This window comes from Parambassis ranga, chromosome 2 (assembly GCF_900634625.1).
Source record: "Parambassis ranga chromosome 2, fParRan2.1, whole genome shotgun sequence".
Taxonomy (NCBI): domain Eukaryota; kingdom Metazoa; phylum Chordata; class Actinopteri; family Ambassidae; genus Parambassis; species Parambassis ranga.
The window spans coordinates 25686852-25711148 of record NC_041023.1 but is presented as its reverse complement, the minus strand read 5'-3'; the positions used below and the strand labels follow the sequence as shown (position 1 = coordinate 25711148).

General features: G+C 40.8%; 2 protein-coding genes across 6 annotated transcripts in view; one reads left to right on the top strand and one right to left on the bottom strand.

Annotated features, from left to right (window-relative positions):
* The window catches only part of osbpl8 (oxysterol binding protein-like 8), a 61865-nt gene extending 60439 nt beyond the window's left edge, over nucleotides 1–1426 (bottom strand). For all 4 annotated transcript variants that reach the window (XM_028425356.1, XM_028425363.1, XM_028425381.1 and 1 more), the window contains exon 1: nucleotides 1096–1426. The gene's annotated coding sequence lies outside the window, so the exon portion shown is untranslated. The remainder of the gene's footprint in view (nucleotides 1–1095) is intronic.
* Nucleotides 1427–2974: 1548 nt separating this feature from the next.
* zdhhc17 (zDHHC palmitoyltransferase 17) lies at nucleotides 2975–24295 on the top strand. Of its 2 annotated transcripts, XR_003669348.1 has the most exons (18): nucleotides 2979–3064; nucleotides 8402–8505; nucleotides 9040–9162; nucleotides 9835–9912; nucleotides 10775–10919; nucleotides 11275–11339; nucleotides 11733–11895; nucleotides 11994–12119; nucleotides 13049–13191; nucleotides 14047–14147; nucleotides 18750–18874; nucleotides 19524–19586; nucleotides 19673–19766; nucleotides 20470–20553; nucleotides 20651–20808; nucleotides 20920–21014; nucleotides 21501–22845; nucleotides 22954–24295. XR_003669348.1 is itself a non-coding variant. In XM_028393553.1 (17 exons), the coding sequence occupies exons 1-17, from the start codon at nucleotides 3002–3004 to the stop codon at nucleotides 21637–21639; spliced, it is 1869 nt and encodes a 622-aa protein (XP_028249354.1). In that variant the 5' UTR covers nucleotides 2975–3001; the 3' UTR covers nucleotides 21640–24295. The 2 variants fall into 2 exon arrangements, 1 of the variants encoding a protein (XP_028249354.1); XM_028393553.1 differs by having other exon boundaries at nucleotides 2975–3064; nucleotides 21501–24295.
* The last annotated feature ends 2 nt before the right edge of the window (nucleotides 24296–24297 follow it).

The following is a 24297-nucleotide window of genomic DNA, read 5'->3' as shown; positions in this document are numbered from 1 at the left end:
TTGCATGCACCTATAATGTCAAGACACAGTCAACAAGTTGTGGTTCATGAAGGCCTGAATGGAAACTTTATTTGACTGGCAAATGAGCTGGTTGCTCTTGTGACCTTGGATTGCGCGCCTTGACAAATGTTTGTCATGGAAAGTGGGATCTCCCTTCTTTACATGCTTATTAAGCAGATAATGGAAAAATGGAAATGTAGCATATGACTGACAGAGCCTAATTTGGGCACACATATGCAACCATCATTAACTCAAAGTAGCAACATGCTAAATGTTTTTTAAATAATTTATTCTTCTGTCTTTGTGCCAAAATGACTCATGCTTCCACGATCAGATGACTGCATATGCAATAGTAAATACTAAAAAGCTTATGAAATCGCAGGTGGTTAACATGACAGGCTGATATCTGATATCCGATTCCAGGCCAGGATCTACCGGATGCACCAGTTGTCTGACACAATAAATGAGAGTTGAGTCTCCTGTTTCTACTTCTAGGTCTAGTCAAGTGAAAGTGGTAACAGAGCCCCAGGGCTGTGGAGGCTGCAGACATGCAACGCTGCAGCAGGATCATATGATTAAGGGTGATGCAGGATGCATACTCCGTTCAGTATTGGAGGTAAGGAAGAAAGAGTAACATCATTTCAGTTTAGCAAAAACCGCCATAACTAGGTAATTGTTTAAAATGTCCCACAAATCACATGGATACGTTACACTGCAGGAAATACTAATTAAACATATTTAAGCCTAATCACTCAGCACTTTGCTGCATGGCACACGATGTCCCAGCTGCACGGTGGCAGTGCATCAGCTAACGTATTTCTCTAAATGTTCACGCTTGAGTATGACTTCTTGCTGACGCAGGAGCGCCGAGAAACCGTATGGAGATGTAGAAGCTGCTACACTTGCGCCTCAGCACTGCTAATCCTGATTTATTACATAATAGTACGCACTGCTCGACTGCAGAGTCACTGCTGTCACCCCGCTACAGACATACAGCGAATTAGCAATTGAGCTAACCACATATAGTCAGCAGGAGATGGAAGACGAGAGTTTGTTATGGCATTGTTTTCCTTCTTTTGTTTGAGTGGCACTTACCTTTGATTTGTTGGGAATCTCCTGGTAGGTAGTCTGACTGGCTCAGGCAAGAAAAATGCTGGTTGAAAATATAAAAGCAGTCCTGTGAGACGTGTGTGTGTCTGCTAACTGTTAGCTAACGATGTTAAACCCGTTTAATAAGGTTACTTGGCTCTTATGGTATTCTGCTGGTGATGGGCTCGCGTTCTTCAGTACACTGCAGCGTCTCGTCGGTCAACTACTCAAGTATAAAAGATTCAAACATAACTTCACGTACACTGGTGTGTTTTCTACTCTCTATTTACTACCACTCGTCCGCCTACTTGTTAGCCACTGACGCGCCTGCACGATTCTGTCATGGGTTTGACTGGGCAGAGGTCAAAACAGCCGGAGTAGACCATACTTCCGGCTTCAAATTTCAAACTAAAAGCTGAGAAAATATTGAAAGAGAAAACTGTTTAAACTAATTGTTTTGAGGTGATTACATTATTTCTTGATGACATCATTTCATTTTATACTTTTACCCTCTTGTGGCATGACATCTAAGGACTGGGTAAGAAGATTTCTGTGACAATAATGTATTCAAAAACAACAAAAAGGTTTATTGTTATATCATTTTGAAATAATTGTATTCATTTTTATTCTTAAAATATTTATGATTAACCCACAACCTGTGCTTCCTCTTTCTTAAAATATTTGAGTTTGTCAAAGATCGTAAAACAACACATTTTTAGCAAAATTTTTGGGGGGGGGGGGGTGCTGAGTTTCAAAATAGGTCGCCCATGTATCAAAGTAGTTCTGGTGGTAATACGCTTTTTATAATCCAGTTTTGTTTTTACACCAATGCGCTGCCCTTTTCTGGTATTATTTTGAAGGCCAGACAACCGAGTTCCGGTTGTCAATTTATGAGAAGGTAACTTGATGTAACAAGCTCGAGAGTCTCTTCTTATTTGTGCTCGGTGATCGTCTGATTTTCCTGGCTGGACAGGACATTACAAACATGTGACCACATCTGTGTACATTCACTTTACACGAAGCGTTATGAATGTTATACTACACTCGGACAGCCCTATGTCAAAGCAAGCGTGTGATTAGTACGACCCCCCTCTAAGTAAATTATCTGTTCCAGCGATGTATGCATTAAATGAAAAAAATGCATGCTGTCTAAAATTACATTTATAAATGTGGTTGTTGTTTCCAACAAAACAAATGTGGTAAAAATTGCGATTGATGCTACATAACTTTCTTTTGGTTTTGAGAGACACTTGTAAACCGTCTATATAAACGTTTCCGTGTATAATGTCCTATAATAATATTGCACAAATGTAACATGTAGATGTATAAATTGTACAGAACGGCCACGGCTCAAGGCACCATGCATGTTTGGTTAAAGGCTGACACCTGGTGGCTGTTGGAGGGTAGAGACCTGGGAGATGGGTGATGAGACATCTAGGCATAAATGTATAATTGCAGCATTGTTGATAAGTTCCTTTGGCTGTCAAGAAATATCAGTATATCTACACAAAAAATATCTATGTCGTAAAGATTACCTTGTCATCATGGGATAGTAGTTACTGGAGAAATAAGAAAATGTAATTCATTGTTTGCGGAATTTATTCTCACCATAAAAACTTGTATCTGTCTTAGTTTTGTTTGAGCTTATTGTCGTCCTGTTGTCACAATGCATGTAATAATTTGTTATTATTACATAAGTAAGGAAAGCCTTGCATTTAAAAACACACAAAAAGTCCACTTTTGTGTGTGATATTCATGTTAAGTCCCTTTTCAATGCCACTCACTATTGTGACCTTGTGTATGATGTAGCCTGTCCATCATCTGGGTTTTTGACAGCTCCTCTCTCCTCCTACTGTTTGTTTCCCCCTTACACAGCCTTTTCCCACAATGCTTAGCGTACATCACCACCAAGATGGCTGACGCTATGGAGGAATATGAGAAAGAAGCTGGCTGCGTCCCTATTCTCCATCCTGAGGTATGGTCCTTGGACTTGACGCCTTCGCACGGACACTTCAGCACACTCAAAACGCGTTTCAGCGGTCTGCGTGTCGGTGGCGTTGTGATTTTGCCGTGCTTTATTGAAAACTCTAATGCCCCCTGCAAAAGCACCGGTGGGGGGTGGCATCCAGCTAACGATGCTAATGGTGCTAACGCTAGCCCCCCTCCTGCTGCATAGTCAGTTAACGCTGGGCAGATGTTGATGTTAATGTTAACGTTAAACTAGGTTGTGTTTTCTGGGGTAGTGACTTTGTGCACCCAGTAAACAAGGTTGTACGGCGTGTGTTTAGATGCGTGGTGGAATAAGTAACGCTAATTGTTAATCCTTGCATTCATGCGACGTTAGCTTTGTTGCTAAAGTGGCAGTGTTGGTTGGTTTAACGCTAGCTGCGGTGATGTCAGATATGTTTGGTTGTGTTAAGCTGTTGTTTACAGCCAGGAGTTATAATAAATGTATGCTGCCACTAAGGAAAATGAGGAAATTCCACCCTTTGTCTTCTTTTATCTGTATGAAACATTGTATCCACCTTTGCTAGCTAACCAACATTTTCCTTGATAGAAGTTAGAAACGTTATCTGTCAGTCGTGTTTTAGCATTCGTAAAGCATTCGTTTGTTACCCAGTGTCATTGAAAATGTTTGGTTATAGTTAATTTTGCAATACATAGTTAACTGAAATAAGCAAGCCTGTTATGTTATTTCACAACAAAAGACAACTGTCAAATTAAATAATAGGTTAGGGATTGCATTCATGTCGACATTAGATATTAGCTGTACACACAAGCTAAAATGGATACAATGTGATTATCATTTCTTGTTATCTCTACTTGCCAGCATTTTGAAACAGTGCTGTTCCTCTTGCTTTTCTATCAGCAAATCTGTTTTGCTTGTTGGCTTGTAGCCAGCAGGCCAAGCAGACCAGTTTACCAACAGGCATGGTCAGTAACTGCTTAACCTGTCAGAGTGCAGTAAAAAATAAATTACATCCTCATTGTCCATTCAGTCAGGATGGTGGCAGATAATTGTATGTACTTGGTAAAATGGGATAAAAGAGACACTGATTTATAATTCTAATCTTGGCAGTGCTACAGTGAGGCTTGTCTTAAATGTCTAGTGAACAGTCTGGCTTCTAATCCATAAAGATACATGTAACTAAATGTAATAGTCTGGTTTGCAGAGTAATACTGATATGGTTATGTCGCTACATCATATTGACAGTGAAAGACAAATAAGGACAATGCTTTAGAACAACAGATTGTGCCAGTTTTTCTTTCTCACAGTGGAAACCTGTTCTACCCTATGAGCTGCAGTGACACTTGATACCACTGTTAGTAAACTCAACCCATGTTGGCAGTTAATTGGAGTCACTCAACATATGTCATCCCACAACCCTCCCAACCTGAGCTGCATGTAGGTCACAGTGCTTGGTCTTGGTGAACCAGTGTCTCTGTAATGATCATTTGATTCAAAGTTACTATATGGGCATATGAATGTAATTTAACTTGTCTGAAATCAATGAGAGACAGACAGTCAGACATTACAGTACAGTGACTGTAATGGTGTCGAGAGAATGAAAACGGCATGGATTTGGCTCTTGTTACCTCCCCCTCAGCACGAACACCTGGTCTTTTGAAAGCTACAAAAACATTTATTTAAGTAGAAATACTATTCTTACACACAGTGTTGGTATCTCTGTGCCCTCATTACTTACTGGACCACCTAGTCATCTATACATGTAAAAAGATTGCTGTTATTTCTGCTTTTGTATGACAGGGTAGTGTCACGGCTAAACTTGCATGATAGACCTACTTCCTCTCTGTGGTACCATAACACATGGGAGGCCTGCACAGATGCAATCGGCTTGCTTGAGATCAGATTAAAATCATTTTGTACTACAGAACTATACCATTTGGTTTTTGTCCCCTTGACCTTACTGTTAGCTATTTGTATTAGCTATTTCTTTGTGTGGATGTCATTTGACTGTGAATACAAAGAGACTGAGGATGTGATTGAGGATTCAGTGTTCTAGATGGTGCCAGTACATTTTATAGACATAAGTACATGGACACAAAAATACAGGAAGGGTGTGTCATTGTTGGCTGATAATACACCCACTACAGTCTATACTGTATACTGTATAGAGAAAATACCACTGACTTCTGCTTTTCCAAGGATTATTTTACTCCAGACCTGTTTTATATGAATCCACCAGGGGATCCTAATTTCATTGTACATTGTGCACATGCCATTGATTGATTGATTGATTGATTGATTGATTGATTGAAAAAAGTAAACTGCAATCAATCTTAAGGTGCCATCAGCTTCATTAATCCTTGCACAGAGCTTTTAAATTGACCTTTTTTGGCAGCACATAATAAAGTTTATCAGACAGTAGTAGCATTGTTGTAAATTCTCTTAATTTCCTGCTGGGCTTATAGTTGCTCTTCTTTTTAGCAGTGCGCTGCTTGGAATGTGGGTCATCCTCTAGATTGTAGTAAGAGGCATGTGAGGCTAAATGGATGATGCACCTGAATTAAAGCATCAGAAGTTTAGTTGCACTCAAAAAAGCCTTTCACCTTTTTATGTCTTCTTTGAACGAGTTCAGCCTGTCAAATACAAACATTTCCTTTCTCGAGGACTGTAAAGAATAAATGTTTTGGCGTTCCAATCAATTGAAAATGCAAATGCGGGTTCTTAAAAGCACGTCAAGGCAGACATTCTCAGTTACTTGATTTGATGCTTCACTTGTGTGCACATTTTGTTTGCTGGAAGCATTCTCATTATTTCCCTCATAGAAATTGGGTCCTCCTCATCCATTTTTGATTTCACATTACAACTGTGCCTTGAATATTGAAATTTAATTCCAGATTGAATTTGAGGGTAAGCTTATGGCTATATCCAGCAAGATGACAGTGCAATATAGCCTCTACTGTCACAACAGATACAACAAAAAAATTGTTATTATTATTGTGCCAGATTAAATCTGATTGTTGGTCTCACTAAGAACTGGATGTTCTTTTTGAACCATTTCCACAATAACTACTGTTGATATAGTCCAATAAAAATGCATTTTCAGTGGTACTGTTAGACATTTTTAGCCCTGGGCAGTGGTTGCCATATGTCCCACTGACAGGGCCTGCTGCCTCACTAAAAAGCCTAAAATCAATGGATAATCTGTTTAATTGCTAATTTCATTACAGTTCTAATTGTTACACTCCTCACCAGCACATAGATAAAAAACTTAAAAATACACAGGTTGCAGAACATCATTTTAATAACAAGTGCTATCCTCAGCTTTTTAATGGCAAGTGGGTGAGGAGTGAGAGGAGAGGCTGCAATGATGGCAATGATGAAGGGGTCAAAGGTTATCTCCACACACGGACATGGTCACTGGAGAAAGTGATTTAACATCTGGCGTCTGAGGGTGTAAAGCTGAACCCTCTACCCCCAGTCCCTCCAATGACAGGAAAGCAGATTTCCAGCAGAAGAATTATACACACTCTCCCTCAATTGAATATCCAGCTGAAGGAAGAGGCCTTGAGTTCCTCATATTTCCGGGGCTTCTGTTTGTCAGCCTGTTGTAAGGAAAAAAACTCAGCACCCCCCCCCCCCCTCTCTTTTCTTTGGCAGCTAAAAAAGTCTGAATAGCACATGAGATAGTTGAAATAGATCATGGATTTGTAAAATGACCAGAACTTGGCAATGAAAAGCAGAAACACCTCTTGGCAACATTTTCACTTGTAGAGTAGAAAAAAATGAGCTGGTCATCTTCCCAAGTCCTCCTCCATCCTCCGATCTAATTTCTGTTTTCAATTTGTACGTTTATGCAGGTTATTTGAACACAGATAGAAAATAGAAAAAGAGGAAAAAATCTGCAAACCTTGGAAAGTCTGGCCAATCTTTGTTGCAGTGGTGATCTGTAACAAGCTCAAGTGACAGCTGTCATTGCCATAGATCAGGTTTAACATATTTGCATACGTTTTTAAAAACTGTATATATTTATAAAGGACATTTTTCTGCCTTCTCAAAGGCATAAGACATTTTTGCATAAGCCTGTAATATAAAATTAAGTCTGTTTTTACCATATGTGAGAGTTTACATACAAGTGTATTTGCTATCTTGTTTTACCACAACCATTCCCTAGTGACAGCATAGATGGCATCCCTTTGGCCCAAGCTGAACTCTGAGGCAACATGGTACAGCTCATAGTCTCTGTTGCCCCAAGCTCTTGCCTCAGGCTGCCTAACAGCTCTGCACAAGCCTGCCAATATCCTCAGCCCCCCCAGAGACTGTCTCATTATTTCTCCTTTTTTCATGCACGTGAGCAGCAGCTCAAACGGTTTAAATGTCTGCTTAAAAGGTGGATTAAATATTGAGATCTTATGGTGGAAATACTGTATTTTTTTCTTTATAACGTCAAGGTTGATTGTATTTATTTAGTCATGAATCATGATTGCACTGGTGCACTGACTACATATTAAACAGAGTTTGTTTGGTCAGGAGAAAAAACCTCACTTATGATTCGTTGTATGCCTAAACGTGAAGCAGTTCAGTTCTTCCCCTCCACAAAGTTACAGGTAAGGTTGACTAAAGGCAGGGCAGGTGTCCTATGTTTACCAGATGCAGTCTGCATTTCCGGCTGATGGAGGCTAATTGTGGTTTCTGTGGTTTTGCTATGGAGGTTAATTTAATGTGAGCAGCACAGTGCACCGTGTCTGTGTGACAGATTAGATCTTCAGCAGCTGCAGGACTCCAGAACACTGTCTCTTGCTGCCTTCATTTTCCTTTTTTCAGTTTAGTTTGGTGTAATAGTGTGGTGCTGCAGGGACTCCTCTCTGTAGCGTGTAGTGTGCTTCTGTCATGCTGCCCTTTGGAAAACCCTTCATAATGCTATCATGTGTAGCTATCATATTAGAGTACACTTTCTGACCATTTCTAAAAATGTGTTTTTCATTATTTTAGTTGTAATGTATATATATAGACTTTGCAGCTGATATTTTTTTACCATAGCAGTAAATGAGATTAATAATAACAAAACTAGTGATTGCGCCTTTCCATGCAACTGGTATCAATCTGAAACCCTAGAAGTTGCAGTTTGAAGATCGATTCAACAACAAAAATCCTACACAAAATGTTTGTTTGTCTCCATAGTTTCCATGTGCCATCATCCTTGTAGGAAAAGTTGCAGGCTTGCTTAAAGGCATTATAGCTTTCACAGAATACTTCCAACAACGTTGTAACTGAACATTCAGGAAACATAACCATTTGTGATGTGATTTCTTCACATTTGTACTTATGCTTCGTGTTTCCTTTCAGGAAATCAAACCCCAGAGTCATTACAACCATGGCTACAGCGAGAATGTCAGCCGTAAAAACCATGTGGATGACTACAGCACCTGGGACATTGTCAAAGCCACACAGTAAGTGGTTTGTGTGTGTGTTTGTGTTGTGTCAGTGTCACACTCTTCCCAGTGTTTTGATTTATGAAGGTGGCATTGTTTACTAATTGCCGTCTGGTCTAATAGGAGCCTGTATTATTACTGGAGTGGCAGCATGTTTACTTGCTTATTTATGTGTTTTTGTCACAGCTACAACGAATATGCCATGTGGTTCATATTCATTGTATGATAAGGAAGTAATTTTCAAGTTAAGAGAATGATGACAGGATTTATTGTTGGTTAGAAAAGAATTGTGGACATTTCCTGATAAGACTTATTTTTTTTTGAGCTGCTACATTTGACAACAGATTTTTTGTATTTGGATCTGAGGTTACAAATATACACTTGCTAATTTATGCAACATATGTGGGTGTCCTGTTTATGTCTGAATATGTGTTTTTAAGTTGTCTTAAAAAGCAGAGGAGGTTTTATTTAAAGTATTTACCCTGTTTTTTGTGTTTGTGCATGTATTTCTATGCAAGTAATAGTTAATCCCACTCCATCCCTCTGCCTCAGGTACGGCATCTTTGAACGCTGCAGGGAGCTGGTGGAGGCGGGCTTCGACGTTCGGCAGCCAGACAAAGAAAACGTAACACTCCTCCACTGGGCTGCCATCAACAACAGGATAGACTTGGTCAAGTGAGTCAAGTGGAATCAACTAAGATTTGTTTTTATGTTTGGTGGTGGTGCTAGTCTAGAAGTTAGAGATGATCTGATCTTAATCTAAATAAAGATTTCAAGCATTCATAGACAAATTGTTTTTTTATATGCCTGCCCAGATTTCATTGTGTGTCAACCTTCCACTGTGTTGCTACCCCATTAGTGGAAGTATCTAGTCACCCTCTGAGGTGACATCTCTTGAGAGTGTTGATGCATATTATGCGGCTAAAAGGCAGATGTAATTTTAATTACGGAGCCATATTTTAAGTCAACATAAATGTCTTACGTAGGTGCTACTGGTAGATCCTGACACTCTTTGTCACCCTTTGTACCAATTAGCTCTGTAAGGTGGCAATGTTTCAGTTTGCCTGGAGTCAAACCCATAGTCATCATGTGCTTTATCACCCTTGGTTCTCTGAGCATGTCAAAAATTTTTTGACATGCCCTCTTGCTGAAGAACACCAACAAAATTCTATTAGTGCCAATGGTTGATAGCAGTACTATCATAGCAGTACTTGTGGACTGATTAGACAGCCAGCTATCTAATCATTTACATGTGTTTATATAGAATAGTCATACGATAATCAAAAGTCTGACATATGTGTACACAAAATACCGTGTTTCATCTAATGATGGGAATTGTGTGTGCAGGTACTACATATCAAAAGGAGCCATAGTTGACCAACTGGGAGGAGACCTCAACTCCACTCCTCTTCACTGGGCCACCAGGTAACAAACAGCACTGACTGTCCATGTGTAATAATTTTCTGTTCATCCTATGCATTAAATGTTTTTATCCTTTTCCTCTTGTATGTGCAGTTTTTACTTCCCTAAATGTCAGTACATTTTAGGATTATTTCATTGTTGTTTTGATCAATAAGATTGTTAAGCAATAGTTATCCATTATGCCAAAAGCCAGGGTCATTCAGCCTCAAGAGATCAGATCAGCTTTTTTAGTATCTCTCTCTCAACCACCTCACCAAACCTACATTTATGACCAAAACTATTCACCACCATCTTCTCCTTCTTAGCATACACCCACCTTCATAAATCTACTGTTGAAAGGCTCTTGTTTCCTTTCTTTGTAATGACCACTCACTGTTCACTGTAGAGGGGGGCACGAGTCACATGAGATCCAACACATACCCAAGCCAACAGGGGGGGGGCATGATGCTGTCTCCTTCTGAATTATTGATAGCATCGACAACAGGCATCTGCACCATTGCTTCTACACAGACATTCAGGAGTCCTGTGTCACCCACCGCAAAACCACCTCCACACTAGTAGTCCCTCCAGCTGTCACTGACCTTTAAAATATAGCCCTCAGCCTTCACTGTCTGCATAACTGCAGGAACTCCTGTTTGTGTGAAAGTGTTTGTAGAATTCAGTCAGGCAACAGAACAAAAAAAAATGTCATTGTTATCAGTGTAGTTTCAAACCTTTCTTATCTTTAGAGAGGAAGCAAAAAAATCATTTGGCAACATCTTGTGAATGAAATTAGAAGATATGAAGATAAAGATATGGAATCCAAATACATTTTGCAGTATTTTAATTATTCTTCATTCTTTATTGTTTGTTCACCCTCTCGTAGACAAGGCCATCTCTCCATGGTGGTGCAGCTCATGAAGTATGGCGCAGATCCATCTTTGATCGACGGCGAGGGCTGCAGCTGCGTCCATCTGGCCGCCCAGTTCGGCCACACCTCCATTGTGGCCTACCTTATTGCCAAAGGACAGGTAGGAAACGTAAAAGAAGGCGACGACAGATAATCAACAAATGCACAAAGTGCATTCTTTTTCACAGCAGAGAATATGCTTGTCTGACAGGTTTCTAGATTAGTGTGTTCCACCAGGACATTTTAAAAAAGTGTTGCTGATTTAGACCTTTATACAACGCAACACCCCTGTGTTCTTCTTTTCTGTTTTGTGTCTGTGTCACTTGGGCTTTGAATGCCTCAGTGGGGGATACTGTTTTCAAAGCATGTTATTTCAGTTCTCTCCATCAGGGGGCGCGCTATCGTCTCTTTTTCCTTTTGTCCCTTCTCCACTGCTACTTTATCCTCTTTCAGTGATAATGTTGTTTCCTAAACAGGATGTGGATATGATGGATCAGAATGGCATGACACCTCTGATGTGGGCTGCCTACAGGACACACAGGTGTGTGCATTTGTACAGTTGATACTTTTTTGGTATCTTGCAGGGTGTATGTAACTAAAATGGCGAGTTCACTTTTTACAACCAGTGAATGCATTCTTTCATACACGTTCTCTTGCTACTAGTGTAAGAAAGAAACACACTTAAAGCTAGGGCATGTTTCTGCTGACTGCAGCCACACACATAACTTCTTTATGTTTTAATGAGCCATCGGACAGAGTACTTACATGGTGAAGTCAGCTCTTAGCTTTATATGAAAATTCCCTGATTGCTATGCTTTGTAATCCAAAACATTTTTTTTGTTATTAAAAGCTAATCATAGAAATGCAACAGGCTTGTTTATCACTCCAGATGGCACATCTTAACTTGATTTTTTTTCTTTTTTCTGGGTGACAGTGTGGATCCCACCCGGCTGCTACTGACCTTCAACGTTTCCGTCAACCTGGGTGACAAATATCACAAGAACACGGCACTGCATTGGGCTGTGCTGGCCGGCAACACAACAGTCATCAGTCTGCTGCTGGATGCCAATGCCAATGTTGATGCACAGAACATCAAGGTAAGGCCTATTCACAGCCTAACAGGCAAACACATTTTTCATTGGTGTGTGGTAATGGTAAAATTGGTGTTAATAAAGAGACTGTCACTTATTGTCAGGGTGAAACACCGCTGGACCTCGCCAAGCAAAGGAAGAATGTTTGGATGATCAATCACTTACAGGAAGCTCGACAGGCCAAAGGCTATGACAGCCCATCCTACCTGAAAAGACTCAAGATGGACAAGGTAGAAATGCATACACAGCTTATTTAATATAAAACCCTAGAAATGGGTCAAAAATACAATTGTGATAACATGAACTCCTCAGCTCTGCCATTACACAGAGGCGGGAACTAATCAGTGCCTTCAATAAAATCAGCAGCACCTGTCTTAATGTTGCTGTAGAGACCCTTTGTTAGTCTTTCCTCCCACTAAACAGACATGCTCAGACCAGCTTGTTCAGGATGCTGCTTCTTTGTCACAGCATGTCTGAGTAGTGCTTACTTTGCAGTCTAGTAACTTCGCTGCTTCCTCCGTTTGTCAGGAAGGAGTGTGTTATAGTGTAAGGAGTGTCATACATGACCTCTTACATTTAACAAGACAACCACCGGAAAACCGAACAAAGCAGGGATCTGACTTTTTTACTTTACACTGTGTTGTCTAGTTTCCCGATTTAAAAAAAACAAACAAAAAACCTGAACTTGATTCAGATTGAAGAGCAGGATGCTGGTGATTTTCCACTCCCATGGAAGATGTGGACATGTTTTTTTGTTTGTGTTTCTACTGTGAATGCGTCTACTTGATTTATAACCATATGACTTCAAACTTGTTGTTCATTTTGCTTAAATATGTTGTCATCTTTTCACTTGTCTGCTGGGATGTTTTAAGATACTTAAGGTAAATTCCATTGAAAATATTTACTAAAAGTATAACAGTGTCAGTAGACTTAGGTAGATTTTAGACTAGAGTTCGTTCTGAAGTTTGCATTAGTTGTAGATCACGTCAGTCGAAAATGGGATTATCTCTGTATCGGTGTCACAGGCACATTGTTGGAATGATCGAATGAGGTGAAAGAAACTTTCACAGGAAAGTCCACAATAACAGTGGTTTCTTCTGAACATGGCATTATTCTTAACTCACAGTCACGTTTGTCCTTTTACTTGTGTCTCCTGCAGGAGTTCAGGCAGAAGGTGATGCTGGGAACACCGTTTGTGGTCATCTGGCTGGTTGGTTTCATCGCTGACCTGGACATCGACTCCTGGCTGATCAAAGGCATCATGTACACTGGAGTCTGGGTTGCCGTGCAGTTCCTGTCCAAGTATGTCTCATTTATAAAAATACACAGATTTTACACACACAGCTGTGTGTGTGTGTATATAACAGTTAAACCTATTTAACTGTTATATGGCTTTAACTAAACCATTTAACATGGATTAAGCCTGTACATGTTTTGAGAGGATATATTATTTTGTGTCTATATTATCAAAGTCAGTTTTACAGGTCCTGACACCACATAATAGGCACACCTTTGTTGTTACAAAACATCTGCTATACATACCATTAACCTCGCATATGAACACACATAGTTCAGCATTCCTTATCATGCAGTAACAAAGACTTACTCCTTTTCCCTGTTTCACGCATGCACGCGCGCTCGCGCGCACGCACACACACATTACTGCTTGCCTGAACTCCTATGACTGCCATCTGGTCCTTGAATTTGCCGTGCCTTTGACTGTTATCACTGAATGCAACACACGCATTACTCATCATGCTAGCTTCATATTTACTGAAATTCTTTTAATATTTACTTATAGTGAACAGTAGTGAATTTGAGCGCTGTTGAGTCCATCTGCAACGTGTCTGATGGTAGGACTCAGATCAAAGCATGAGTCCTGCATCAAACCATATGTTTTCCACTACATCTGTACAGAAAGTCTCTTGACTTACTGAACACATAAGTTATGAGTTAAGCAGTGTATGTGGTGGCAAATATCTGGCTTATTACATTTTGACCAAAACACAGAAGAGAGCAGAAACATCTTGTGCCTAATTATTGACTGAAGTAGTAGTGCACAAAAGCAAACTCCAAAATGTGAACTCATTTTAGGAACCATTTTAGGAAACTGACTATGACTGTGACCCTCTACTTTCCCTTTGGTCTCTCTCGCAGGGCTTTTTTCGACCACTCCATGCACAGTGCTCTCCCTTTAGGAATCTACCTGGCGACCAAGTTCTGGATGTACACCACCTGGTTTTACTGGTTCTGGAATGATATCCTTCAATGTTGTACTGGGAATTCACATCAAGAGTAAGACTGTGAAGGTGTATTTTGTTGTGTGCGTGTGTGTTGAGGCCCAGCACTGTGTTGTTAGGCTTTGTGGACACAGCAGATGAAACAGAGCCTTTGAATGGTGCTTGTTAAACACTATTCAAAACATTTACCATAAATACAGCAGTAGATTGGTTTGATTTGATGAATTTGATAGAGGTGGAAACAAATGAAATATAGACACAAAGAAAAAAAAGCATGAATTCTTAAGACGGAACACTGTCTGGAGACAGTGCTGATTAACGCATAAGATTCAGGTGTGTCAGACATTAAACACTTCTCTTTGGGTTCTGAGACCACATCTGTTTGTCTATATTCTTAATGAAAGTGCAAATATTATGATATAACATTCACACTGCAAAATGTGCAGCTGACTTTCATGGTTATATGTGCCAGGCTCTGGGTCCTTGTTTGAAGCCTCCTCACCCAGATAGATGCTGGCTGTGAGCAGTCTGAAATTAGCAGATCCATGACTGTTGACTAATTTTCCAAATTCAGGCCAGTAGTCAAGTCATACTTGGGTCTTTTGTAGCTCTTTCCTGCTGGTTGGAGTGACAGATGGATGGGCTCTTCTCTTCACCTATTTTAGTCCAATTTGCCACATTTCACTTCTGTGTGTCTCATGTTGTTTGTTTTTGGGAAACATGAGCTTTTATGAATGATTTTGGCCTATCAGTATATAGCAAACGTGATCTCCATGCAGGTAGAACATGGGTGTATATAATGTTTGCACTAAATTGTAAATTGTATTTTGGTAGAAGACAAAAGAGTACGAGCAACAGTCCATGTGAGAACAAAGAGATTGTGCTACAGACCAGTTTCAGCGAGTGAAGGTGTAGAAAAGGATAATGGTTTATGTTTAGAGCAGGAAGAGGAAATTGTTTAAAGATTTAAGCATCTAAATATTTTCCATGTCTGTTGTTGTTTGGTCATATTACAGACAGGGAGTTTAGTGTCTAACAGCTGCTGGGTGAAACCCAACAGAGCGACTCCAGAGAGTTCCTGTTTGCCCCCACGTGGCTGTTCTCATGTTTTCTTTGTTGCTGGAAGAATTGCCTTTCTATTCAGAAGCTGCTAATTGCAGGAGGTGAGAGCAGAGTTCTCTTTTGTGGAAGACATTTCATTTTCTGCCTCATTGCTCCACCAATGAGAATGGAGAGTAAGCAGCCTTTGATTTGAGATTAATAAAAAAGAACTCTTTTCGTTCAGTGTTGCATGTTTTTCAAGGCTATATGAGGTGTTTATATCACATGATATTGATGGCAGGAACACACACGTGCATTCTTCTCCAGAGAGCAAAGGTGTGGTGATGATGTTACATCCTGGGTAGATGCTTGTACATGGATCATTTACCAAGTGGAAATTTGTCACTTTTACACCAGACAGGTCTTTTCTTGTGTGAAGTAATTCGCTTGGGTTTTTCAGGCTTCTCTATGGCCTTTAGCTATGAAGGTTGTCACTGAGCCTGCGTGTATTTTCAGTTGAAGGGCAGGTCGGGTCGTTTCATGTTCCTGACCCTGTCAGTAGTTAGTTTTACTCTGCAGACAGAGGGGATCTGTTGTAAACGGTGAGGTCACTGCAGCTCAGCCTGACAGTTGGCTCTTGTAAAATTGTCTATTTGCATACAGATAAGTGGTCAGTGCTAACAGGATGTGCCCAGTCACATATTCATGCAAATCAAGCAATACAGATATCTACTGGATTTGTGTTTATTTTAAATAGAAAGTTGTAAAGAAGAAGATGACTAATGGCCCCCATGGTTGAGGAACATGTTTATTGCTAATTTCAATAACTATTCTAGAAACCATCAATAGTACTAGCATTGGGCAAACAAGGAGGATTTATTTGAATTTGTACATGAAATGCACAGTAATGTAAATCCATTATGAATACTACATGGTTTATTGTTCCTTCTTTTAATTAGATTTTGAGTCTCTTCTTGTTCTTTCTTCTTCTGCAGTGGTTTAAATGAGCACCGCTGACTGTTTATCTAACTCTTATTGTAAATAATCATGTACCTGGCTGTGGTCGTTTCAGTCCCTTGTCCATTTTGAAATCAGAACTCTTTGGTTTCCAAAGCTGCTGAAGCATTCAGGAAGCTTTTTACTTTGAACAATACCGGTGCCTTTAACCTCCCCTTTGTATTCTTCAGTCCGTGTCAGGGGAGGCATCGATTTACTCTTTCTGACCCTTCAGAGCCTGCTTACATAAACTTTGGACTGAGGCCCTGCATGGGTTTTTGGCTGAGCCCCTCATATTGTGTGTGCCTGCAGGGCAGATGAATGGAGGAATGTGGAACTTTTGATTTGAAGATGATAATGTAAACCTTTCATTTGTGCAGTGGGCTAAAACATTTCCTGGCTCGACTGTGTGGTCAAATGTGAAAGATGATCTTTTGCTGTCATGGCTGAGCTTTTCATTGACAAGCTGGGAAGTTCTGTTTAGATTTTAAAATTCTGCTCACATCTTTGCAGGCAGCCTCTCACCTTTGTTCAGCTTACGAGGTTTAGTCTTTGTCTCTGACCCACTTACTACCATTGTGATCTCAGGCCTGCTGTTGAAATCAGATAAAATGATATGGGTGGACCAGCACTTTTTTCTTTACTTTCCTTGGCTTAGGTCAGATTTTCCTTATTATGCATTTAAGGGAATTCGGGTTCTGTTGTAGCAGTATTTATTTTGTATCACTTCATCATATTAAGTTTGCTAGTGAGTCTGTTGCTCAGCCAATGCTGGATGACCACTCATCCCCTCTAAAGACAGATTGCGCCAACTGCAGGTGTTGACCATCTCTCCCCAAGGAAACATGGAAATCCATTTATCTGAGGAGCTGAATTGATCACAGCCCCCACTCTCTGCATCTCTATGAACCATTGAGTCAGAAAGATCAATGAGGTGTTTTACTTATTAGTTCATTTCAGAAGGGGTGTAATGTCAACACACAGTTCCTCATAGAGATACTTATGATGATTGAGGGCTCCATGTGGGTTTCAGGGACTGGAAGAAGCCTTTCTTATTCTGTCGGTGCTCATCAGTGAAGTCAGGAAGGTGCTGAAGGACATGACCACCAGTAAACCACAGCTGTTGTAGCTGCACGTCATATCAGCTAATCTTTCTTTAAAGTCCCATCATTACTTGTGGACCTCTGGGGTCCCAGACCATTGTTACATCTTCAGTGTTATCAGTCAAGGGATATGTATGTATATCAGTTTGAAATGAATTCTTCTCTGGAAGATTGTGTTTTTGTGCAGCTACTCTTGTCACATACCTATCTTGGTTGTCTATGACGTTGCTGCAGAAATTCTTTCCACATGATAAAATAGCACCTGTACTGTGATTATCAGCGCAAAATGGCATGCTAATGCTAAACCTGTGAAATTCCCCCATATAACATATTCACTCTGTTTTTGGTATATATTAAACTTGTAATTGTAACACTGCATGTGTTTTATTTTAAGCCCATCTTGCCTTGAAAGATGGTTGATGGATAAAGTAAGTTAGTTGGAAAGCTCCTTTAAGTTGGAAATAAAGGTATTCTTAATCTTAATCGTAAACTACACAGAGGCTTCACCACCACCTTCCCCAGAGAGTGTATTGTATTCATTTTAAAAACGACGTTGTTGTTGTTTGAGTTGTTGATCTCTGATTTTCACATCTGAATGTTACAGAAGTTTGTCACACATTAGCACAAACAGTGTGGAGTCTTTCACGGTCTGGACTGCTTAAAGTCAGTTGGCTGGTTTCCTCTGGGACTTGGCTGACTCGTGCACACCTGTGAACTGACTGTGCTACTTATCAGTCACAGACTCACTAAAGCCTCCCACAGCTGTCACATTCTCTGTAGTTACACACAAGACAGTCAAACCTAAACAAGCTTATATAGATACCTGTAGTCCTGCTGTATGGGTCCACATATTGACCAGCTCATGTTGTGTTTCTTTAACCTATCTGTGTATATGGTGTCTTGCTTGTTTGTATTCGTGGAAGGAAGTCAGGATGCAGTGTTGTAGCAGACGCTGAGTTGAGATGTGGAAGAACCGTGTCCTGTGTCACAGTCTGCCTGTTGGTCATGATACTACAAAGAGAAAATGTGACTCACATCATTATAATAAATTTCCAGGAACAAAGGTTTTACGCCTTTGTTCATCAAAGAATGCCTAGAACAATAAGTCAACTGTTGTCCTCTACAGTGCATAATAGATTCCAGGAGGTATTATGCAGTTTGAAGAATTAAAGGGTTGTGATTTTTTTCAAGTATGTGAAAGAAACTATTAGGAGAAAATGGTTTAGCTGAAGGTTTTATAACACATTTTCACAGCAATGTCATATCTGAGCTGCTTATTACATATGAATCTCCTAGCTTATCTTAGCATAAAGACTGGAAAAAGGTGGGATCAGGAATGCTATACACGTAAGACGATTGGATCCAGTGCATTTACATAACAATAGGACAACATATACATCCTGTATATTAACATGTTTGCTGTACAAAAGAGACCAAGGAAATGACAATAACAGTCGCTGCTTCCTTAACCTTGCTGCACATCTCCCTTTTGCCACCGTCCATGTGCCCTTCCTGATCAACACCATGGCTCTGTTCTACAACTTTGGTAAATCCTGGAAGTCTGATCCAGGAATCATCAAAGCCTCAGAGGAGCAGAAGAAAAAGGTAAAGCTTCTGTGCTGTCTACCTTTGTGCTCCAAGTCTGAACTTGCTAAGTTTAGACCTGTGTGTATTCTGTGGTTAGTTAACCAGGAACATTTTAGTTTATGGCCCTGCTGCCCAGAGTCCTGCACCCTCTCTCCGCTTGACCTCTCTATCCCTCATTATCACTTAGTGCAGGACAACAGGGCCTCTGCTTCTTACCAAGGCCCCATTTCGCTGTCCTGTGATTGATCTGAGGTAGCTGCCCAGCCGCTGCTCTGTGCTAACAATGCAGGGTAAATTTAGCTCTTCATCAAAGTCTACAAAGCCCTCTCTCTCTTCCCTGCAGAGCATCCCCTTCCACCTCCTGTGATGTAGATGAAGATTGTTCTATCTTTAACTACGCAGATAAAGACATGAGAGGAGCAATGTTACTAATGTGTGAAACAAAACAAATTAAAATCAGCTCCTGCATTGAACCCTAAATTCATAGTGGCCTTGGTCACCGTTCACCATGAATCAGCTTCCAGTCTGAGCATTCAGCTGTAAAATCCCAGCCTCCGCTTGTGAACTGTCAGTAAGTCTTTTGTTGCGATGCCAAATAGATCTCGGCAAAATGAATTTCTTGGTTGTTCATTCATGTTTTTCTGTGCTTTTCTTTTCCCTCCTCCAGACAATTGTGGAGCTGGCAGAGACGGGCAGCCTGGATCTGAGCATATTCTGCAGCACCTGCTTGGTAAATTATCTCAACAAAAAACTGAAACACACAGCAAAGAAGAAGAGAAAAAACATTTTAATGCAAGACTCTGACTTTTCTCACAGATACGGAAGCCCATCCGGTCCAAACACTGCGCCGTGTGCAACCGCTGCATTGCCAAGTTTGACCACCACTGTCCCTGGGTGGGGAACTGCGTGGGTATGTCAACAACACGGCCAATTTATGAAGATGACAAACAACCAGCGTTTCATGATTTTCCTCCCCCGATCAGAACATGTATTTTGTCGTTTGTCCACTGACTTAATATTTTAATTTCTCTCATGTAACATTTTCTATTAAACAAAGAATTCAAACGTGTCATGACATCACAAAACCCCACAATGCTCTAATGACACAGGAAACAAAGGACCCAGTGGTTTCTTAGAGGAAGTGTGTGTTGAGGATTATGGGTTGTGAAGCAGATAGGAGGAGGAAGGAGTGGCAGGGGGCTTGTAACACTTCCATTTTAAAGCAGGAGGAAGCTCTAAAAGTGAGGAACTGTCTGAACAAACAACAGGTCCCACATCCATGCTGAACTCAGGCTGAACTGAACGTTTGTCAAGACAAACTTTAGGGCAACATTTAAAATATTAGCCTGCTAAGATTTGAAAATCATTAAACATTTGTGAGCATAAAGATATTAGCCTTGCTTGTTGATAGCTGCTACGCAAAAAGGTGAGGTAAAACTGAATTATGATTGAATATAATAGAAATCGTACCTCCATTGCTCACTTCTTATTTCTCAACATTTTATTTTGTGTCACTCCCGTTGACAGAGATAACCACATTTTGATTGGTGTGAGAGCAGGGTATGACATGATAAGAATGACATGACAATGGGATGTTTGTTGCTCCTGTGCAGGAAGTGGGAATCACCGCTACTTCATGGGCTATCTGTTCTTCCTGCTCTGCATGATCTGCTGGATGATGTATGGCTGCATCTCCTGTAAGCACAAAAACCTTTTCATATTCTCCCCTTTTTTTTTACACTATTGTTTTTGTTTTGTTTTCTTCTAACATTCTGATTCCCTCTTTTCTCCCAGACTGGAAGCTCCACTGTGCCACCAGTTATGCCAAGGATGGTTTCTGGCTCTATCTGACCCAGATCGCCTCCTGCTCCCCCTGGATGTTCTGGATGTTCCTCAACAGCGTCTTCCACTTCATGTGGGTGGCCGTGCTCATCATGTGTCAGCTCTACCAGGTACAGCTTTGCTTTGCATTACACATAAAACAGATTAAAGTGTCTTGATATTAGTGAGAACAGCTGTGATCAATCCGGTCACCTCTCTCTTGTTTGATTGCTATCTTGCAGATCGCAGCTCTGGGAATCACCACCAACGAGAGAATGAACGCTCGAAGATACAAGCACTTTAAGGTCACAGCCACGTCCATCGAGAGCCCCTTCAAGTAAGTCGTGTTCTCACAAGCTTAGGGTTCTATTGCTAAGAGAAGAAAATGTGGCAGTATGAGCAGTAGGAATGATGACAGACACAAAAAGTCATCCTGGCAGTTTTACACCTGGGCCTTATTTCCCCTAATTTTATTGATGCCTAGTTAATAATATTAGCCTGCCCCCACTCTGTCTGCAGCAAGTCTGACTGTAGTCACGCTGCTCTCTGTGATGCAGTGTATATGTTATTATCTTTTTTTTGCACAACTTCTGCTCTGTCCTACAAAGGTAACCCTTTATGAGGCGTGGCCCGTGATAATGTTACTGAACTCTCCACTCTCAGTCATGTTTATACTGCCAGTCTGCTACAGGTTTTAACAGGTTTTGATGGCAATGACAATGTTCATCTCCCAAAAGGGTGAACGTCATACATAGAGGGAACTTTAAGCACAAAAAGTGTACCGTTTCCTGAGCCGTTCCTCTCTCTGTGTTCCCCTCTCTAGCCACGGTTGCATCAGAAACCTCATAGATTTCTTCGAGATCCGCTGTTGTGGACTGATCCGACCCGTGGCGGTGGACTGGACCACGCAGTACACAATAGAATACGACCAGACGTCTGGCTCAGGCTACCAGCTGGTGTAAAATAGGAGAAGGAGGAAGAGGAAGGAGTGGGTGGGGAGCAATGGAGTGGGAGTGGAGTGTTACCAGAAGAAAACGTTTTGGAAGGACCGCCCTCCGTGCTCTCCCCTCCACCTGGCCTACATGTCTGAGCGATGCTGTGCTGGAGAGCGCTTGCTTTTTTTGGACATCTCTCCCTCACCGATCAAACGGATTAAAAAAATACAGCCAGGACGAGCATGCTGTTACAGGGCAACACCACACACACACACATACACACTCTGTCCCTCCACCTCTACTACTACTACTATTATTCTACTCCATTACTGTACACCAATATCCACCCCCTCCACCTCCTCTCTTCTCCTGAGCCCTTTGGACGGTGTGTTTCTGCCAGGCACGAATGGAGAGGAGAGAGGCTGACGGACCAGAGGAATTACAAAATATAAGCTCTTTCTGTGTGTCCCAGAGACTCGATGCTGCCGACGCAGCAGCGCCACGAAGAGGCGGTGTTATTTTTCTCCCCACTTTTTATCTTATTTATGGTGTCCCTGTCGATGTGCCCTGTATCCTGTATGTATTTGTTGTTTTTGATTGGTTTAGGAACTCTGCTGTTCCTATACTTATTGACTGTGGTGGACAAGGAAGCTAAAGGAAGGCAGTTGGTTATGATAAAAATAAGGGAATGTCTTTCTTTATATATATGTTGTTGTTTTTTTTGCACCGTGAGTGGAGCTGATGAGGATTTGCCAACATTGCTCAACTTATCAGAGGAGAGTGTTGGGGTTACAGGTGGAGCCACTGGAGGAATTTCACTTCTCGCCTGCTGGGATAAAACTGCATCCACTCAGATTAGTACATATAGAAGCAAATTATTTAACCTGAAAACGGCTGATGTGCAGTATTAATGCAGGACTAAGTGCTTGAATTGGGACTCCTTCAGCGGCATTTACTCTCAACATAAATATCCTACATATAATGTGATACAGGTATATTTATTTTAAAACTATTTATAGAGTAACTGTTCTAGCGCCATCATTTTTACATTTCACATCTTTCAGCTGAGTAGGTTTTTATGAGGAAAAAATATTACAGAAGAACCTGTAGCTGATGACCAACCCAAGAATAACTATAAAACTTTATTGACAGGTACAGCAAGTGTATTTATTCATAGATTATGACATAAAGCCACAGAAGGACAGACGAGTTTACAAGAAAGCTTCATTCCACGTATGTTTCTCTCTAGAAGCTATAGTCTTATTTGATTTGTGTCTTTTGTCTGCCTACAATGTTGCACTGATTGTGTTTTTTGTTTTTTATTTGGCCATTACTGAACAGAAGGCCCAGCAGCACTGCTTCACATAGACGCTTCCATTGTTTACAGAGAGGAACAAGTAGGGGCCAATCAGACATGGCTGCCTCCTGTCGCTTTCTGTCTGGAACCCCATGGCGCGGTCGGCTACACGGCAACAACAGTAGCAGCAGGATGGACTGAAATGTAAAGAATGTGCATCTGTACATAAACATTATCCGTTTTTTTCTTTTCGTCAGTGTTAGTCCAAGGTGCTCCTGGATTTTTTTTTTTATTTGAGTTTGGGAGACTTCCAAGCCAAACAGAGAGGAGAAACTGACTTTACTCCAAGTGTATGACTGTAGCTTTTAGTGATGTCCAACACTGCTGTCTATAAGCATTTTAACCCCCAAAACTCCACTGCATGTACGATGCTTGGGACAGCTGGGCTCTCGCCGTCGCCCCCACCCAGTCCCCATTGTCATCACCATGGTGACAGCCCAGCAAGCCACGTGTCTGTATATAGTGAATGTTGAGTATTTGCAAGTACTTTTCTGCATTACGTTCACGGTTTTTCTTTTCCTAGTTTCTTTCTCTTGAATCCAGTGTGTTTTAGTGGAAGTTGTCGCCAGAATTCCATTCAGGCCCTTCCGTGCAAGTGTGTATTATATTTGAATGTTTCATGCTTGTGGACTCTGTAGTCATCCAAAAAGGTTTTTTTTTTAATTTCTATGTCATATATCGCTGGGTTTGTTATACCACTGGATGTACAAATTGTAAAGCAAAGACACTAGAGAACTACAGGCAGACGCCAACTTTTTTTGTTTGTTTTGTTTTTTAAAAGCTGAAATGTGATAGTTTTAAGGGTAGAGGGAGGTTATATTATATAAAGGCCTCCAAAACATTTGGGCCTCATGTTTGCATCATCAGAAGGGGACGATTATGTCATCAATCCACGTTTTGCAGACCTCCATCTTTAATAACCACTGATGTCACTGCTGCCCTGCAAAGACGACACACAGCAGCTGCTTTTCTGTGTGCTTTAAAGGTCAAGGCTGTGCATTTCATATCAGTACTAGTAAGTGGACGCACGTTCTGATGCCTTTTTAGTTGATGCAAGCTAGCGTGGTTTTATTTGTCAGGGCAGAGTTCACCCCTTCAGGCTCATCCAGGATGTGAATTCAAAGCCATCACTAGTTCTTCCAGCAGCCTGTTTCCCCTCTCACCTCACCATGTGGGATAATAAAAGAAGAAAAAAAGAAAGCACATAATCATCTCCAGTGCCTCTCTGCCCACCTTCAGACATCACTGTAACTCCGCTTCAGATGTAAACATATGGGCATGGTTCAGTTTTAATGGCTTTAATAATAAAATACAGTCAAATGTGAACA

Coding starts and splice junctions, on each gene's coding strand:
- zdhhc17 (XM_028393553.1), top strand. CDS start 3,002: ATGGCTGACGCTATGGAGGAATATGAGAAAGAAGCTGGCTGCGTCCCT. Junction 9,163..9,834: donor AACAGGATAGACTTGGTCAA/GTGAGTCAAGTG, acceptor TTGTGTGTGCAG/GTACTACATATCAAAAGGAG. Junction 13,192..14,046: donor GCCGTGCAGTTCCTGTCCAA/GTATGTCTCATT, acceptor TCTCTCTCGCAG/GGCTTTTTTCGACCACTCCA.